Genomic DNA, 19,267 nt, shown 5'->3' with positions numbered 1-19,267 from the left:
GATATGCACATGGATTGATTTGCACATCTGGAGTGAGACGATTAAATACATACTGCAGCATTTACAGCACGCAGGTCACAGTGAAAATAGGGCCCTATCATTCCCACGATCACAGACAAAATGCTGGAATTACGGATTTTACATGGAATATCACAGAATTTAACATGAAAAAAATGTGAAGAGGGAAGCTGCTCTGGAAGGCACAGGGAGTCTGCTGCACAGATGGGGCTGCGTGGAGCTCTGCCTGCCAGCGAGAGAGTCGCTCTCTCTGTTTACATGGAGGGGTGGACACTTGTATTTATCCAGCCTTCATGGTCAACCCAGACCTCCATGCAACACCTGCAATTGCCATTGGTATGAGCTTGACAATACACACACCATCATCATATTCAACCTCTGCCGCGACAGTACCTCCCCCAAACATTTTTTTACATTTTTGTAGTTTTTATGCGTTTTGTCGTCAAGAACCAGGTGCTGGGATATGAACAAAATCAAGCACTCCGCCATGTTGAATGTTTCAGCATGTGACGTGTCAATAGCAAGCGTTTGGAACTTTGGAGAAAAAAAAAATCAACATTGGCACAAAAAAAGAAAAAAATAAATTAAAAACTCAAATTAATTTCGCTCAGTGAAACAGCTGTGTTGGTGAGCAAGCTAGTATTGAAAAACGGCAGATAAATTGTGTGAAAAATATTCGCTCTAAAAATACACGTCCGATTTTTGGAGGCTAGTGTGTTACTACTCACGTCTCTCCTCACATAGTGTTCATTTTCCTGCTCAATACACACATAATTGTCTATGCAAACTGAAATAGCTAGATGACTGTTTTTCAATGACAAATTACAGAGCCCACCTGGTGTAGGGTGGGAAAAATATTTAAACAAGGGAATGGATCACTAAACTGTTTGTGAATGTACACTGTTTATTAATCGGTTATTATTCCGTGTATTTACAGTTTTTCCCACCCTACACCATAAACAAACTCAAAGCTTTTCTGCTAAATACAACTTTATATAATCATAAAGGACAACAAGAAACAAGTCACAATGCATGGTTTCAACAGTACAAATGGGCTAAGAAAGTTAACAATAGGTAAGTTAGTTAGCTATTTAGTAACTGAAAAACACCTGAACAGCAGCATGTGATACAGTGACAAGAAATGACATGCAGAGCAGGTGTGAATGATTATTTCTGGTGATGGTCGACAAGGTTTCATGACACAGTATTGAAGGGTTAATGAGGTTTCATGGAATAATGTCCCGACTTTCAAAGGCCACCGGATGGCACGGTCTGCTGTAAAACGTTGGGACTTGAACAACAAATTCAAACCTCACATCATTTCTAAACCAAGAGTGCCATCTAATGGCCTCTGGAAATTAGGACACTGCTTCATCAACCCCGCAATACTGTTTCATGATACCTCATCTACCCAGCACGATGTAATAGAATGCGTTTTTGAAGCACATGAAAGGCAACACGTGAAACGCGACGGCGCCGTCACTGCAGAAACGCGAGGAGTTTGTTTACCGCATCTGTTAATTCTATAGAATTCCAATATACAGCCAATATTTTTTTTTCAATGCCTATATTCTTTTTTCAGCCATTTTTTTTCAATGCCAATGTCTTTCTTGCTGTGATATTACAGACCTTACTGTGACATAACAGGGGCTTTTGATTGCTGGATTTTACTGCAAAATGGAAGTTAAATGCTGTAAAATCCTACGAAGCTATTTACAACAAAATAATACTGTAAATTATTGTCAAATGCTGGTAATGTTTAACAGTGTGACACCACTCAGACACTTGGTTAAGCTAATTAATTTCACCCTTGATTGTTTTAAGGTGCAATTGAAACTTCGGCTCATATGTTTATTCTTCCCATCGAGACAATTGACAACTTCTACAACTATAAAAGCAAACAAACTTTTTTTTTATTTAACAATCCAGATAAATCTCCTTCATGTCCTCCGGGGACAGACAAATACGGGTTGAACAAAACTGGGTGAAAATAAGCAATACATAATTCAGCAATTTTATTTTGCCATGTTTGTGAAATAATATTGTTTTATATTTGAGGGCTAAACTACTACTTGTTCAGCATGAAGACATCATCAAATAAAGTGTGTGTATTTGCGCTGAGCATCAGAGATCTTTTTAGAACTAATCCATCCCATTAACTCGTCATTCAACTCTTTTCGAACGATATATTATATCCTCATTTGTCATTTGTTTCAAACCTTCGTATACCACCTCCTAATGTTGGTTTCTGTCACTGTCTGTCTGTTCAGATGCCCCTGGCTGCGGACTCTCTCAGCACCGTCCACTTCTGTCCATCACTGCACCATCACAGTGAATATGCTTCATGTTTCTGCGCCTCTCCTTCACGGCCGTATCTGTGTAATTTGTCTCCCCCTTCTGGCTGAATTACACACTGCAGCTTTGCCTAGTTCAGTTATTTCTATTTTACCAAGTGCACCTGCTTCACTGTGAAGGGATGTCTCTGACATCAAGTTTTCTAAAAGAAAAAAAATGTTTACATGTATTTGCTGTTTACAAAAAAAAGATATGTTATCAAGGTTTCACGATGGCATGCTAGGGTCATGGAGACATTCCCTGCAATATATCTTTTTTCAGATGAAACACTTTTGGTGACCAAGCAGGAAACTGGACATGATAGGAAGAAAAAAGTCTTAACATCTAGCCATCCTGCCTGCACTTGCTTCTTCACCACTCTCTCACACTCTCCATCGCCCTGGACAGTTGAGCCTAAGTACTTAAAATCACCCACCTTCTTTATCTCATCATCCTGTAACTTCACCTGTCCACTTGGGTCTCTCATTCACACAGATGTTCTGTCTTGCTGTGGCTAACCTTCATTCCTCTCCTTTCTAAGGCAAACCTCCACCTCTCTAGCTTATTTTCCACTTGCTCCCTGCTCTCACCGCAGATCACAATGTCATCTGCAAACATCATGGTCCAAGGGGCTTCTTGTCTAACCTCATCTGCCAACCTGTCCAAAACCATGGCAAACAAGAAGGGGCTTAGAGCATTGGTACAGTCCCACCTCCACCTTGAACTCCTGTTACACCTGCAAAAAAATTACATGACATTCCATAACATTGCTACATTGTGGTTCCTATACGTGCGTGTTGGTGTCACCGCAAGATCTATGACATTGGGTGCATCTTCACCTTGTGGAGGGGTCAATGAATGTAGCAACTTCAAAACCAAACCACAATTCATCATACGACCGTTGTTCTAACCGGCTTTGACCGAACTTCCTGAAAACTTCCTGCAACTTCCCTCATCTGCAGAGCCACAATCATCACACCAACAACACAAGCAAAAATAATACAAAACACAAACATTTCTGGACACTCGCTTCTTACCATAGCTCACGCGAATTGACAATTCACACAAAGCGCAATATAATGACGCAGAATTCTGTAATCTACACTTGACTCTTGCACAAAACTACAACTACTTCTACCACAATGACGACGACTAACATTACTACTTTTGTTTTTCTTATTTATTGTCAATCTCGATTATGACTAAAACAAAGAGAGAAACTAGTGGCTGAAGGTTCCTCTGAATTTATCCAGTCCCCACCAAAAGTAGACAAGAGATCAATATTTCAGCTTTTATTTCCAGGTATTTACATCTGGATGTGATACACAACTTAGACGACAACATGTTTCGTACAGAAGCAGCATATTTTAGTTGATCATCAGTATTGGAACAGATGAATAAGACTTCATATTTTGCAAATCCTTTCGTTGCAAAAATAGGATTTGATGATCCGTTGCTTACTTTGCCCTTCAAAGATTGATGATAAAATACGCAGTGTGGTCTGTGTCATCCATAGAAAAAAAATCTGCTGCAGCAGGGCAACATGAATGGGTTGGGGGAACCCAACACTTGGAAATTCAGGGTAGCAGTGGCCAGCAATGTCCAGCAGGCGCCAGTATTTTGCAACATGTTAAGTGGAATGCGATTCAAACCGACATTCCCAGCAAAATAACTCGAGAAAATCTCTTTTTTCAGACGAAACACGGGAATTTCGTGTTCAAACAGGAAACAGGAGATGATATGGGGAAAGTGGCCTTACAGTCAATAACTAGACAGATAAATAATTAAATAATAAAACAAAAAAGTTTTTTTTTTTTTTTTTTTTTTTTTTTTTTTTAAGTAAAAGCATTTCAAAACAGATGTAAATTTAGTAAACATCGTTCTGAAAGCTACGATAAGTAACCTATTGCAAAACACTGAGATTCAACAGGAAGAGATTATTGAATGAAACTACGCCCCAAAAACTGCCAGAGGAAGAGTTTTCAATATCAGTTACCAGCGCTGGGACACATGACGGCAAACCAGTCTGCGCCACAAGTCTCACACAACAGCAGCAGCAGGAGGAGGAAAACCTCTCAGGTAGGAGCCGGTCCTGACTCATTCTGCTCACTGTTGGCAACTATGAAGTGCTTTCAAATGGACCTATACTGGAACTATACTATAGAAAGTATGATTCATAAATATCAAAATCTCTGTTCCTACAATAACGACACAACATTGATAATAATGATTTTAAACGTCATCATCATCGTTATGAGTGAACAAATTAATGTTTATTTCAGTCTGCTTTAGCCTATTGTTTATACTTAACATGACAACTTACATGACATAGGTGTGTGCATTCCATAACATTGCTACATTGTGGTTCCTATACGTGCGTGTTGGTGTCACCGCAAGCTCTATGACATTGGGTGCATCTTCACCTTGGTCATTTACACGACTGTGGAGGGGTCAATGAATGTAGCAACTTCAAAACCAAACCACAATTCATCATACGACCGTTGTTCTAACCGGCTTTGACCGAACTTCCTGAAAACTTCCTGCAACTTCCCTCATCTGCAAAGCCGCAATCATCACACCAACAACACAAGCAAAAATAATACAAAACAAAAACATTTCTGGACACTCGCTTCTTACCATAGCTCACACGAATACAAAAAAACCTGGGCCAGAAGACTTGACAATTCACACAAAGCGCAATATAATGACGTAGACTACTGTAATCCACACTTGGCTCTTGCACCAACATGAGTACTTTGTTGTTCAAAACTACGACTACTGCTACTATTTTTGTTTTTTATTATTATTAACTACTACTACTATTACTCCTTTTTTATGATCAAATTCACAATTACGACTAAATAAACGTGTATTGGGGAATATGTTTCTGTCACACACTACACTGTTGCCTTTTTCTCCATCTCCTCACCTGGACAGGGTTTAGTCTCATCCCATCAGCGGCCCGTTCCTCCCTCCTGTGTGCACGCAACTCCATCACTGTCCGAAACTATAGTCCCCTCCAAAAGGTTAGGAACAATGAAGCAAATTCCTTTTTTTTTTTTTTTTTTTACTGTGGACTCCAAAAGATTAATATGAGGCAAGAGATCAACATTTCAGATTTTATTTCCAGTATTTTTTATAACAAAAAAATGGAGTGTTCCTTTACAAATAATGTTATCATCTAAGTTATGTATCAGATCCAGATGTAAACACCTGGAAATCAAAGCCAAAATGTAGAATTTTTTTTGTCTCATATTCGTCTTACGGTGTCAAACTCAAATGTTTCTAGTTGTGATGGAAAAATGATATTGTTCAGACGAAGTTACTGGTGAAGGCTACCTCATTATTTTCGGCTGAACCATTCCTCCATGTTTTCATGGAATAAGAGCGTGACCCCGTCTAGCACGAGGGTCGCATCTGCCGCCAGCCACGGCTCCGCACTAGCATCGTGCCTCGCTCTCTCACTGATGCTAGACGAGCATTGCTATATCGTCCATCAGCTGGCTGACGTTGCTGGAGAGAGACCCCACAATGACGGACAGTCCATGTGGTCGTACCCTCCTCAGTTGTCGCCCAGCTCCCAGCTATTGTCTGGATCATGAAGGAGGAAGAAAAGAGTTTGGGAAAGTCCTGCGTTCAAAAACCAATGGCAGTTTTAATATTGTTTTCCATCTTCAATGCAATTCTCCTGTTTCAACTCTGGAAAACCTCAAAGGTAAGAAGAATCATTTTTATTAAAGATCTTGTTGAGAGCTGTCACTACACAAACGAGAAATCTCAAAGAACATGGTCATCCCACCTTCTTAAACACCACATAGTGATATGTAATAGGTATACGTTTGATAGATTCTTTTCTCTGACCAGCTGTTCTGCTGCTACTGAAACACAATTCTGTTGGATTCCATTTGAGTCACATCAGAAGAGTTAATATGGTCTCTCACAGCAATGCTAACTTATCCAGAATAATCTTTTCTGTCTTGAACTCAGACATCGGATATTGAATCATATTAATGTGATTAATGACACAATCTTAACTTTGTGCAGGGAGGGCAAAAGCCATTGAAATGACTATGTATTTTATTCCTTCCTTCAGTGTACAATCTGTTTTTTTCTTACTTTGTTAGGATCAAAAGTATTCACATCCACCACCAAAGCCCAACCAGCAGAACAATATTGGATTTGTATCCCAAGGACAATATAACTATAAACCGACAGTAGAAGGTGACATTTGTAAATTCCAACCCTCCTCCCCACAAGAACTTATTGAAGAACAGAACATATTCAGCTCAATAGCTTGGCCCCAAACACCACCCCTGCTGGGTAACAAGTCCACCAACGCCCGTGGCAGTAGCTTTACTCTTCACAGAGGCGCTGGAGGGCAACAGTGGCATGTTGGCGATGAACTGAGAGTAACTATTACCATGAAGGACTTCCTGGGCAAACCAAAGAAGACTGGAGGAGATGTCCTAGTTGCCCGAGTCCACAACTCAGTTCTTCAGGCTGGTGTTGCAGGGCAAGTTATCGACCATGAAAACGGCTCCTACACAGCCACATTTCCTTTACTCTGGACTGGAAAAGCAACCATCGAGGTGAGGGTTGAAGTGCAGTTCACACAAGTTTACAGTCAAAGTACAGTCCAAGACGCTGTTTTGTTCTTTTGTCTGCCAGGTGACTCTTCTTCATCCCAGTGAGGCCGTCACAGTAATAAGAAGACTGAACAAAGACAATCCAGACAGAGTTTACTTTAAAAGTGTTTTCCGCCTAAATTCCATCTCTGAAACCATGAACTGTAATTTCTGCCTGCGACCCACCAAACTGCCAGTGTGTGACTTCACCGACCTGCGCACAGGGGAGCCATGGTTCTGCTTCAAGCCAAAACAACTGGGCTGTGAAAGCAGAATCAGCCATTCCATGGGAGGATATCATGCCAAAATATTCCATGACCCTGGTGAAGAAAAGGTTTTCCAAATGTAAGAGCTTGTTTGAATTTGACAAAACCTACATTACTTTCATTGCCTTTAGTTTAACTTTTATTTTGGTCAGGGGCTTGGTTGGGTCTTGTAACCAGGGGTTCACTTTTCATTAACTTTCGCAGTTCTACTCATGTGATAACTGGATATGGTACGTGGTTCAGTAGTCAGTCTTTCCCAACATCTTGGTTCCTTGATGGGATGTATTTCACTGACCTGAGAAACTGGTGTGCTGATATGGTAGTTAAGTACAAAATGACTTCAAATATGTCCCACATCTGCAGATAAGAGGAACCTATCATGAGAGCCAGTTATTCTTATACAGCACGAGAGTCAACACATTTTAATGCTTACTTCATATTCACTGTAAGTCAGCAAATATATTGTTAAAACTGAAAAAAAAATTGTAAGTCAAATGGCATGTGACATTTGTATGGTTGAACCTTTTCAGTGGTGTCAACATGAAAGTGAAACTGAGATCTGAAGGACCAGCGTTTGTGAACGTGCTGCCACAGAGGAATGGTAACCACAGTCAAACTGATCATTGTGGAATGGATGTTTAAGAAGTTTGCTTCTCTTTCATCAGCTTCATCAGGTTCAGAGAGGAACAGAACCGTAGAGAACTTGGGACATTCTGGATATTACTACCGTGGAGAGTGGCAGGCCCTGGATGGGACCAGAGTTCAGCATTTTCAAAAGCCTGCTGCCATGAGTAAATGTCTCCAAGGAAAGAAGATCTACATGTTTGGAGACTCCACTGTCAGACAGTGGTATGAATACCTTGTTGAAAAACTGCCAGGTGGAGAATAATGAGAAATGCAATTATGGGTTGAGTACAAGCAGAATTTGCAACAAGTGTTTCTTTTTTTCCTTTTTTCTTCTTAGGTCTGGTGAATTTTGATTTCCACAATGGCCCAATGACCGGACCGTACATGGCGACCGACATTGCAAACAACATCTTCATGCTCTACCAGGTCCATGGTCTGCCCATACGTATACGACCCATCTCAGTCAGCAAGGTTCGATACGTTGCCAATGAGCTGAACTCCATCGAGGGAGGAGCAGACACCGTTGTAATTTTGGGTATCTGGGCTCACTTTGGTTCATTACCCGAAAAGTTTTACCTCAGGAGAGAAAAATAAATCAATAATAAATTAATTAATTAAAATTAGATAAATAAAAGTTGAGGTGCAGTTTTAAATGTGAAAGGGGAAAAGTGACTATGGCAGCGAACATTTGTAAAGAAATGAAAAAATAACTATCAATACATTTTCATATGAAAGAAATCGAACCTACCTGTTCTTCGATCTTCATGCTTTGATTGTGAGGGAAACTTGTTGACACACACATAACAGGATTCCACTGTCTGTCACGTGTTTAGGACTGGGTTTTTTTGTCTGAGAAGCGTTTTTTAAATTTTTTATTTTTTTTAATTGTTATTAAGACTGGCTTTAGCCCTAGTCAGTGAGTGTCGCTTTCTTAGATGAGAGTAGTAAAAGCTTCTCAGTGGACACTAGTGAGAGCACGAACGGACATTGATTCTAACTTAACTCAATTTTACCAGGTCACAATTCACTAACCTTCAACACCTGAAATACGCTGCAAGACCCAGAATTCAAAATCCCAATGAAAGGATTGTCCTGCAAACAGGTGTGGTATGAGAACTTCTGGGTTTGTGACAGCACAAAAACCCAAGGTTGCGTTCTGGCTCTATGAATAAATGCAACGCCCTGTAAACAGGCTTTGGGTATTTTTAGGGTATCTACTGTCAAGGCACTGCCTTGGTACTGAGAAAGATCAATGCACATTCCACCGACGAGGGCCAGCATAGCTTTACCCTATAGAAGGGGCATACTTCCTACGATCTTCATTGCAACTGGTTCAGTATAAGCAGGTCAGCTGGGCAGGCCAGTTAGAAGGTGTTGCTTGCATTTGTAGAACCATGGTTACATCCTGGTACCTTGGGTATCTACTTGATGCGTGGTCTGCCCCCTAACAAGCTTAGCTCAGGGTAAAAACCAAGTGAAGACTTGTGGAAAAATGTACTTCCAGCTGCGAGTCTGCGACCTGCTTTGCTGCTCTCAGGAACAGATTGCAGTGACATTAAAGGTCGCTCACTTCAAACTACCAGTGGAGTCTTCATCATTCAGCCTCCTGGAGTCAACAATTCCTTTCAGGTGAGAAAGCATGGCCAACATTCGCATCAGAGTCAAGTGAAAATTTGTGATGGAATATGTCAAACATAACAAACTGTTTAAATTAATATAGATGGTGTATTTATTATTAATATATTTTATATTGGTATATATATATATTCAATTCCGGGTCAGTGTGTGTGGTCCTTGACCAGTTCTATTAAAACTACTTGGTAGGGCCCTTATGTATTTGTGGCTCGTTTTGCTCCACAAGTTTAAGGGTCAAAACTTCCAAATATCTGGGTTATTGTAATTGAATTGAAATTTGGTTTAGGTCCTGGCTAAGGTGAGCAGTTTGTTTTGGTTAACACACACTTCACATCCTTACTTGTCCTCAGGTGTTCTGTGAGATGGAGGATGTCAGAAGGAGGCTGGACTGTCTTTCAAAGACGCAGTGGAAATGAAGTGTCTTTCGACAGAAAATGGGCGGCTTACAAGGATGGATTTGGTAGTCTGGAAGGTAAAATGGACTGTGTGTGTTGTGCTCCCATATTTACGATGAACAACTATACCCATAGAGGGTAACTTCAGCACAATTGACCGTGACAACGATGGCTGCTCCCCGTGCATCTTTGGTGATATTGCAGAGAATGAATGCGTGTCCACCAGGAGAGGCGGTTGGTGGTACAGCCGCTGTGGTTCGGCTGAGCTCAATGGTGACTGGCATGAGCTGGGTAACCACCTCGGCTGGGCCTCAGGCCTCCACTGGGATACATGGAAAGCGCCTTACTCCCTCAAAGCTACAAGGATGATGGTGAAGGCAGCGTGATGACGTGCTGCATTTGTCTTGGCTCACCAGATCCATGTTGAATAAAGTTCATGTCACTCGCTGCCAATACGTGCAGCTGAGAAGGCAACGCATCAAGTGTCACTTTCATTGCTGTGTATTGTAATTCTGTTCATTTTCATTATCCCTAATAAATGTAGGGTTGTGTTTTGAAATACAATAAACAGAAGGTTAACTTACACTGAACACAAAGGGAATAACATTGCTGCTTTAAAAAAAAATCACAAATACAGTACAATTATATTTGTATGTATGTGTGTAGTGACGAAACAGGAGTGGTTCAACTCAAGTGGAAATTATTTTGACATGTTCCATATGTTCCCTCTCTGTTTAAATCATTTCTTTCTGGTCCACGGTGCCAAGTATCAAGTGCATCTGGCTCTGACCGTCATCATGGCAACGCAGCAGTGCTAAGTGTGATTCAATGCCTGCATACAGTACTGAAGTTTTTGGATATTTTACAGTTGGAGAGCGAGAATAGAAAAGCAGTTGTTGTGCTCAACCAAACTATCAGGGACCTTCTGTTAACATTATGAGCCTAATCACTATGGCTAGGCGGACTTATACACTATTATTATTATTATTATTATCCACAAGAAAAGCCTGAAATAGTTTTGTTTTTTTTTATGTTTAAACTATTCAATAATTGAATCAGTTAGTATGTGCAGAGCGTCTGGAACTTTCATTGACAACCATGTATTCAAATGTATTCTAGACTATTTAAAAGGACTTATCCACATTTGGTATTCGGCCAAGCATTTTAAATTTTATTCGGTTTCGGCCACAAATTCATTTCATTTCCGTGCGTCCCCATTATTTTTTTCCTTCGATGCAGGCGCTGTTCATAGCGGCCGTTGGCCTACAGGGGCGCTAGTGACGCAAGTCAATGAGAAGCAGAGCCGGAGTGCGACAAGTCGAACAGGTTCTGCATCAAATCACGTTCACTTCCTCAACAAGCAGGGACATACAGTAAGTCGCGGTGTTCACCTATTGTGACCTGTAATTGAAATATTCTATCGTTTTGAATGTGTGTCGCTAAGGTTTAAGAGGAAAGTCCGACATTGGTGATGTATTTTTTTTTAGATCGGCGAGGTTCCGTCTGCTGGCCACGAAACTGAAACGGCAAGATTCAAATGCATTGATTTAAAGTGAAACTCCAGTAGAACTTTACCCCCAGCAGACGTGGATGTTTTGCAAACGTGTCTGCAAAACATCCACGTGTAGTTCACTAAACTGTTTCGTTCATCAAACATTCCATTGTTATCTCGGTGTGCGATGTTACATTTAGGTGTAATCGAATTATTATTTGTCCATATCTGTTGCAAATATATCTTGTTCATTTTTCTTTAAATAGAAGTATATTTTATGCGAGCAAGTCATTGCGATTTTTTTTAAAGAGAAAAATATATAAGCACACAATTGTCCCAAAATATATTTTCTAAAGAAATGTCAAGTTAAGACGAGATAATTCTGTACAATTAAGTAAAGGAACAAATAGAATGCAATTAACTGTCAAAAATGTTTAATATTTCATTCTCTACCTTTCATATAATACAGCCCTGGACTTGGTGTGTTTGGTCTTAACAAGGGTTGGTAAACAAAATGGTTTTCCCACTGGAAGTGTTTTGTTCATGTCGCATTTGTGTATTTTTTTCCTACATTTCTTATTTAGTTATTTATTAACTTAAGAAATTTTCACTCTGGGTTAAATAATTATGACATTTATTTTAACTAAATGAGATTTGTTGTATTGTATTCAGTGCCCATCAAAGAAAAAAAAACTGTTGGGAGAGGGTGTTGCGGTGGTTTCTCGTTCCCATCATCGAGATGGCATGAAAGGGACATTGGATAAACTCCAGTAAATACTTTTGACACATGTGACACTCAAACATAGGCACCATAAATGAAATAAACATTTATTTTATTTATTTATTTATGACATTATTGAGAAGAGATACACACATTAAGACATTACTATTTCCCAGTTTATTTATTTTTATATTGACCACAACAACAGAGCTCTGTGATTGTGTTTGAATATATGTTCAGAACATTCGTGAGAGTTTTTTCCCCCTTTTTTTCACAAAAAGTCTGAATCTATGTATTTCATTCTTTCATTGACAGATTGACTGCTGACGATGATAGTTGGCTGAGCATGGAGGTGAAAGTTTGCATTACAGACAAATCCAGCTGTCAAAAATGTTTAGCCGTTTTTGTTTTTCTGGTGCTGCTTGTCAGCGTTCTACTGTCACATTACTTGGACTTCAACTTCAAGGTGAGATGTGGAGACTTTTAAATCACTGTATTAGAACAGAAAGTATACATGTAACTTGTCTGGGTACTGTAGAAAGTGAGGGGTGGAGCCTTCAGCGGAGGTGAAAAGGTGAGAATGCAGTGCAACCTGTTCCTTTGTCTGAGGGAGTTTCAGGTAGTGGGCAGTGTTAGTGCTGGTGCCTTTTACTTCTTGCATTTATGGCAAAGAGGGGCCCCAGAGGACCCTTGCGCTTGTTAATGAGCAGAGAAGGCTCATCTACCCAAGATGTTTTTGTTGCCTTTTTTGAGCCCATTTTTTTTAAGTATAATTCAGATACATTACAATGTTATACAATTTACGTCACACATGTTAGGCATCACCTCGACCCTGATCGGCGCTTGGGAAGAGTTTCCGCACCAGCACCGATACTCTCACTAATGCGACCACCCGAGTGCTGGGAGGGAGACTGACAGGCTTGTGGAGTGGCGTTTGATGCTGAGAACACCAGGTTCTCACGGTTAGAAGTTAGCACGGGCGACAAAGATAAAGCTAAGCTAAGATAAGCAAAACCACTTGATTCCACGTCACCGTGCATTGATCACTAGTAAGTCTGTTGCTTTTCGTGTCATATAATTATTTTCTTTTTTGTTTGTTCTTTTTGAAAAAAAAGGTTCTTATGCGAAGACAAAACAAGTATGAGACCTTTATTGAATAACAACACAATTATGTATAACAGACGTGCACATTAGTAATGACATGTCATTGGAAGCTGCGCCTCTCTTCACTGTGGATCTTTCCGTATATATCAGCCAGCCCAAGCACTCTGATGGGACAGGAGATGTACAGTGGTGCAACCTTCTTCCATGGCTAGATTATTCAGCCATGATAAATGTCGCATTTTGAGATGTAGAGTTTTCCATCTACCCGGAATTTATTTTTTGTCTCCTGCTCAGCAGAGCAGCCGATGAAACAGTTTAATACTCGTGACAAGCTGTTATTGTCAAACAACAACTATTGCCAAACCTAAACCAAGGACTCGTGGCTGGTTTCACGCAGCTGGCGCTTGCATCACTCTACAGTGTTTGTTTAGCGAGCGCCACCTACTGCATTAGTAATAGATATACAAACAACACTCTTCTGTGAGAGGTTCACGGCAGCCCTGGAAGTCGTGTGCTAACCACTGCTCAGTTTAGCTCTGAGGGATTGTAGATACTAGAATAGCATCCTCTATGCTACCAGTGGTTGTCTGGCGTTCTGAGGAAAGTAGTTGGATATTGGTTATTTAATCCATTTCACATCGCGTCTCTCTCCTGCTGCATCTGCGCTGTGGTCTTTGACAACGCAGGCTCGCAGTCACTGAAACAATCTAGTCCCCAAAATACCACTCTCAGAACCTGTTCTGGCACCGTGTTATTGCACATAAACTGCTGTGTAAAGCATTTGTAAAGAGTGAATAATAGTCTTTATACATACACAAATATAACCACGTCCATTTGACTCAATGTCTGTGGACAACTATGATGTGTGTTTTGTCATTATTTATTTTTAAATTGATGAATCACAATCGCGACATAAATCGAATTGGACAAAGAATGGTAATATAAATCGAATCGGCAAATATGTGTTTTCATGTGAATTTGTTGTGTCGTGCCCAAGAAACATTTTTGTTGCTATATTGTTGTCATTTTAACATGTTCCTGTGATTAAACTGTGGCCCCCACTCTGGCCCCTGCAGCAGAATTCATCCAGAACTGCCACTGCAAAAGAGTCAAATCGCAAACAGGAATCATGAGGAATCAGTGGCTTACCTTTAGGAGCAAGAGTCTCACTTTTTGTTTCATTTAAGAAAATGTGTGTAGTGTTGCACATGACCAGTCAGATGATCGTGAAAGAAAGATGAATTTTCTCTGAATGATTTCTCTTTTCTTCTAGGATCAGTGGAGATTCCCTGTCATAATGGTGGTCCAGGACCCTGACAGAATGCAGGACAATTCGGTTGTCCAAATAAATTTAACTGCTCCATCAAACATTGAGGATTTCTGCGTGTTCCGGCCTCTTTCGCCTGAAAATACTTTGGAAGAGCGCCTCCTTCTGGAATCTACTGCTTGGCCAGAAACGCCTTCAGTGCCGGCAAATTTTTATCTAAGCAAAACCAGCAATCCTCTGACCAGTAGCTTCATCATTCTACCCAAAGATGGAGGGCAGCAGTGGCATGTCGGTGAAGAGCTCACTGTCATGATCGAAATGAAGGACTTCCATGGCAACCCGAAAAAGACTGGAGGTGATTTTATTATCGCACGAGTCCACAACCCAGATCTACACGCTGGTGCCACTGGACGGATTGTTGATCATCTCAACGGTTCCTACTCGGCTGTGTTTCCTTTACTCTGGTCTGGGCGAGCGGATGTTGAGGTCAGCCTTTACAAAACACACTTCTCTTGACAAGAATTAGACATTTAAGGCTAAGTTTTCACTCTGACTGTCTTTTTCTCAGGTCACCTTAGTTCATCCCAGCGAGGCCATCACAGTCCTGGGCAGACTGACTAAAGAGCGTCCAGACAGAGTTCAGTTTGTTAGCTTATTCAGCCAAGGTAAAGAAACAGAAACAGCCATATGCAATGTTTGCCTGCGTCCAACTGAGGCACCCATATGTGACTTTACTGACGTCAAGACAAGAGAACCATGGTTCTGCTACAAGCCCAAGAAGCTGGACTGTGACAGCAGAGTTATCCACTCCAGGACCAACTTTAGGGTAACCTTCGGCCCCTATGGGGGTCTTTTTCAGAGGTAAGCATCCATTGACGCCGGGTCGGGTGAGTGATGTCCATTTTTAACAGCTTTGACTTGATATGTAATAGTTAACCATGATTCTATTTTGGATTAAGGCATTAAGAGGAGTAGTATTAAGCCGTTTGTTGCCCCTGTCTTTCAGCAAAATGACCATGAGAAGTGGGTCAACCTTGTCATTTTCTTGTAGTAGATTCCTGTGGCCTGTCCAGGGTGTATTTCTGCCGCTCGCCTAATGTCTGCTGGGATAGGCTCCTGCACTCCTGCACTAAGCTCTGGTTTACTGACGTATGGTTCTGGTCCCCGGCGTTTAGACGTGTATTTGTCTTCATCTCCTTCACCTCCCTGTGGCGTCAGCTCAAACCTTTTCCACCATTGTCCCCGCTATCTGCATTACGGTTGTGTCACACAAACAGATTTCACGATCCTTTTATGAAATTGCGACTTGCATCTGTCCGGATGATCCAGATTACTGTGATCAAGCAGAGCCCCGTTTGTGGCTTCATAACTGTCCCAGCAAATGTTAATCACTGAGTAAATACAGACGCTTTCAGTCAGTTTCAACCCAAAAAGACATGTGAATTTAGTGTTTTCACGTCACATGCGGAGAAAGGGTTAGAGCTTGTCTGCGTGGAGCGATGCCAAACCTCTCAGTGGCTTCTAGCTAGCTTCTCAAACGCACAATTGCAGATAGACATCGGCTCTGTCTCACAACGTTTTAACAAGCCTGCACACTAAAGCTGGCACACAACTATCAATTCATTTGTGCATGTGAACTCATGATCATCTCCTGCCATGGGTTCTGGGTTCATTCTGTCATGAGCTTGAGCAAGGAGTGAGAGTGAGTGGGGGAGCCGCAGTAGGTAGTAAAGTCTGACTGACCACTTCTTTCATGAAAAATTGATTGTCTGTTAGTAAGGGATTGGAAACCAAATCAGTTGTGAGTGATATATTGTTCGGCACTTCAGAGACTCTCCTAAATGTTCCTTCTCCTTCACAGTAAAATCAACATGAAAGTTCCCATTCCTCCCTCCGGAGGAGCAAGTGTAAATGTTTTGCCACAAATCAAAGGTCATGATAATTATTGCCAATTCTGAAAGAAATTTGTTGGATCACAAATCTTTTTTTCTTTTTTTTCCGACATTTCCTTTCTGTCTTTGTCAAAATAGACATGAAAAGCAGGCCAGAGTTCAGCCAGCCTGGTTACTACTACAAGGGCGTGTGGCAAAGATTGAGCGGCACACCAGTTCATCATTTCAACTCATCTGTTTCCATCAGTCACTGCCTGCAGAATAAAAGGCTGTACTTCTACGGGGACTCCACTGTGAGGCAGTGGTATGAATATTTAACGGGAAGATTACCAAGTAATGCTCACCACACATGTATTCAGAGTTTTGCTATCATGTAATGAATTCAATACATATGACTCATTCAATCTCTTTTTCATTCGGCAGATCTCCGGCCGTTTAACTTCAACAGTGTAGAAAAGGTTGGACCTTTCATGTCCATTGACTACAGAAGAAACACAATGGTGAGCTTCCGGGTTCATGGTCCACCGCTGCGTTTCACTCCACTTCCTGTCGCGGAGCTTCGCTATATTGCGAATGAACTGGACGCGCTGGCCGGCGGAGCAGACACTGTTGTGATTTTTGGCATCTGGGCTCACTTCAGCACATTTCCCAATGAGATCTACATCCGAAGACTGCAGAGCATCCGCGGCGCTGTGATGCGACTGCTGAACAGAGCTCCAGACACTGTGGTGGTCATCCGGACAGCAAACCTCAGATATTTAACTCCAGCTGTTGCGTGGACCAACAGCGACTTTTACACATTTGAGCGGGACAAGATCCTCAGGGCTGTGTTCAAGTGCGTGAATGTCCGCTGGGTGGATGCCTGGGACATGACATTGGCTCATTATCTTCCGCATGCCATCCATCCCAAATCCCCCATCATCAAGAATATGATTGATGTTCTCTTGTCCTACATTTGCCCAAGACGGATTTTCTAAATTTCCTTGTTTGACAATCGTTTGTTTTCATGTTGGTCCACCAGAGCAGTGTTGTGTTAAAACATCAAACATCCGAGCTGTAATTCAAATATGGTAACGCTAAAGAGCAGTATAGGCTGTGGAGAGGTTTGTGGTCCGCAAGGTGTTTTGATTCCTCTTCATAGCAATGCTTGGTTTGTTTTCATGAACTCTCTCAATGTCCACGCCATGCAGGTCTATGTGTGTGTGTTTTTTTTTTTTTTTAGAATTTCCAAGGAATATTTTTTAACTTTTGTTTTGCGTAAACTAGAATTAGAATCTATTGTAATTATGTTTGTCCAATCCACCTTTCCCTCAGCAAACCTGCAAATCCCCTCAAATCCTCAAAAAAGAATGTTTTTTTTTTTCAATACCATTCGTACTTTCATCTCAACATAATCTGAACTGACTGTCACTCTGTAACTCGGGTCACTACTACGCGCTTGCTGATCGACATGAAGGTGCGATGGTTTTGGACCCAATACTGACCCCTGGAGGGTGACACAAACGATGTCAGGCACCAAGACTGGTGATGAATGCATTCTTGAAATGTACCTGAATGTTCCAAAGAAAGAAGCAATAAAAACCTGAAAATAAATAAAGTCAAAAAGCATTTGCCATTATAAACAGGCCCAATTGTTTTTCATACATCCACGCATCACACAGTCAAGTTCAGTCGATATGTTGCACGCCAAGTCCAATAACTTGCTTGAGTTGCAGATTGTTATGATTCAATGGAAGTGTATAACAAAGTATTGAATGAAGGAATAAGGAGTATCTTCTTCACTGTCAACTGCAGCAGTTGGCTGGTTGTGTTTAAAAGCTCGTCTTGTGGTGTGTCTGTGTGTAAGACCAGTGTGCTCATGCTAAACTCCTGGTGTGTGAGCCAAAGAACTTCAGAAAAGTACTTCTATCTACTTGTCATCCTTCAACCCTTCGACTCAACGAACACAAGAAGAGAAGAGAGCTTTATGCCTTTCACGGGACAAGATGCCTTCACTGCAAAAAGGGACATCTTAAATACGGAAAACGCTAATTCTGAGTAAATATATACTCGAAACAAGTGAAATTATCTGTCTATCCAGCAAGATCATTTCACAAGATGTGGAGAAATCATATGCACAGGGCTGTAATATAATCTAGAGAGAGAAAAAAAAAAAAAAACGCGTCTGCACAGTACTTCAAATGTAACACTTAACAGCCCACAGCCATTAAATAAGTGGCACACACTAAAAAAAAAGTGTAAACAGAAATCACATCCAGGATGACTTAAAAGAACAGTCAACATTTATTCATCTCTTGTTATTTAGCAGCGGTGAGTCTGGGTTGCTCTTACAATCAACTTTACAAGAAAGACTGTCACGCGTCGTCAGTTATGTTATGTTTGATCTTTTAGTTTTCCACTCTTGGCTACTTCCTGTTTGTCCCGTCTTCCTGGGTCACTTTGTCTGTCTTGCTGCATCTCCAAATGCTGTTCTTGTCTGCACCTGCAGGCTTTGTTCCCCTAAGGTGTTCCTCTCTTTGTGTCTACCTTGTCAGTGCGTCCACCATCCCGCTGTCACGTCGAGCCATGTCAAGTCAAGAAAAGTACCGTGGTACCTTGGTTTTCGAACATCCCGGACTTCCAGCAGATCGGAGTTCGAACAAAAATTTCGAGATTTGCATCTGATTTTGAACCCCCAAAATTAACATAACGTGAGCGGACCGATCAGTCTTTGCTGATCTCTGAACATCTGCCTCATCTCCTGCTAGCCCTGGGTGACTGTATAAAAGACGTTTGAACAGAATTGCTTTTGCAGCCACAAAATAGAAAAGAATAAATGGTTTAGCTCTATCTGTGCCTGTTTGATCTCGCGCAGTATACACATCATACTGTATATCATAAAGTTAGACCTA

At 41.1% G+C, this 19,267-nt stretch overlaps 2 protein-coding genes across 2 annotated transcripts; both read left to right on the top strand.

Moving 5' to 3' along the window:
• Positions 1 to 4,846: 4,846 nt before the first annotated feature.
• On the top strand, positions 4,847 to 10,286 carry LOC128757203 (NXPE family member 3-like). The gene is made up of 9 exons (XM_053862309.1): positions 4,847 to 6,067; positions 6,477 to 6,941; positions 7,021 to 7,322; positions 7,774 to 7,844; positions 7,909 to 8,121; positions 8,208 to 8,341; positions 9,375 to 9,499; positions 9,856 to 9,977; positions 10,105 to 10,286. Exons 1-9 carry the CDS (start codon positions 5,951 to 5,953, stop codon positions 10,284 to 10,286), a joined length of 1,731 nt encoding a protein of 576 aa, XP_053718284.1. The 5' UTR covers positions 4,847 to 5,950.
• A 907-nt stretch (positions 10,287 to 11,193) lies between these two features.
• Positions 11,194 to 17,964, top strand: LOC128757331 (NXPE family member 3-like). Its single transcript, XM_053862537.1, has 7 exons — positions 11,194 to 11,273; positions 12,429 to 12,579; positions 14,491 to 14,970; positions 15,053 to 15,345; positions 16,346 to 16,416; positions 16,515 to 16,709; positions 16,800 to 17,964. Exons 2-7 carry the CDS (start codon positions 12,460 to 12,462, stop codon positions 17,351 to 17,353), a joined length of 1,713 nt encoding a protein of 570 aa, XP_053718512.1. The 5' UTR covers positions 11,194 to 11,273; positions 12,429 to 12,459; the 3' UTR covers positions 17,354 to 17,964.
• Positions 17,965 to 19,267: the final 1,303 nt, after the last annotated feature.

The sequence above is a fragment of the Synchiropus splendidus genome, chromosome 4 (genome assembly GCF_027744825.2).
Source record: "Synchiropus splendidus isolate RoL2022-P1 chromosome 4, RoL_Sspl_1.0, whole genome shotgun sequence".
Classification (NCBI taxonomy): Eukaryota; Metazoa; Chordata; class Actinopteri; order Syngnathiformes; family Callionymidae; genus Synchiropus; species Synchiropus splendidus.
The sequence above is the reverse complement of the archived record's forward strand: the minus strand, read 5'-3'. Positions and strand labels throughout refer to the sequence as shown.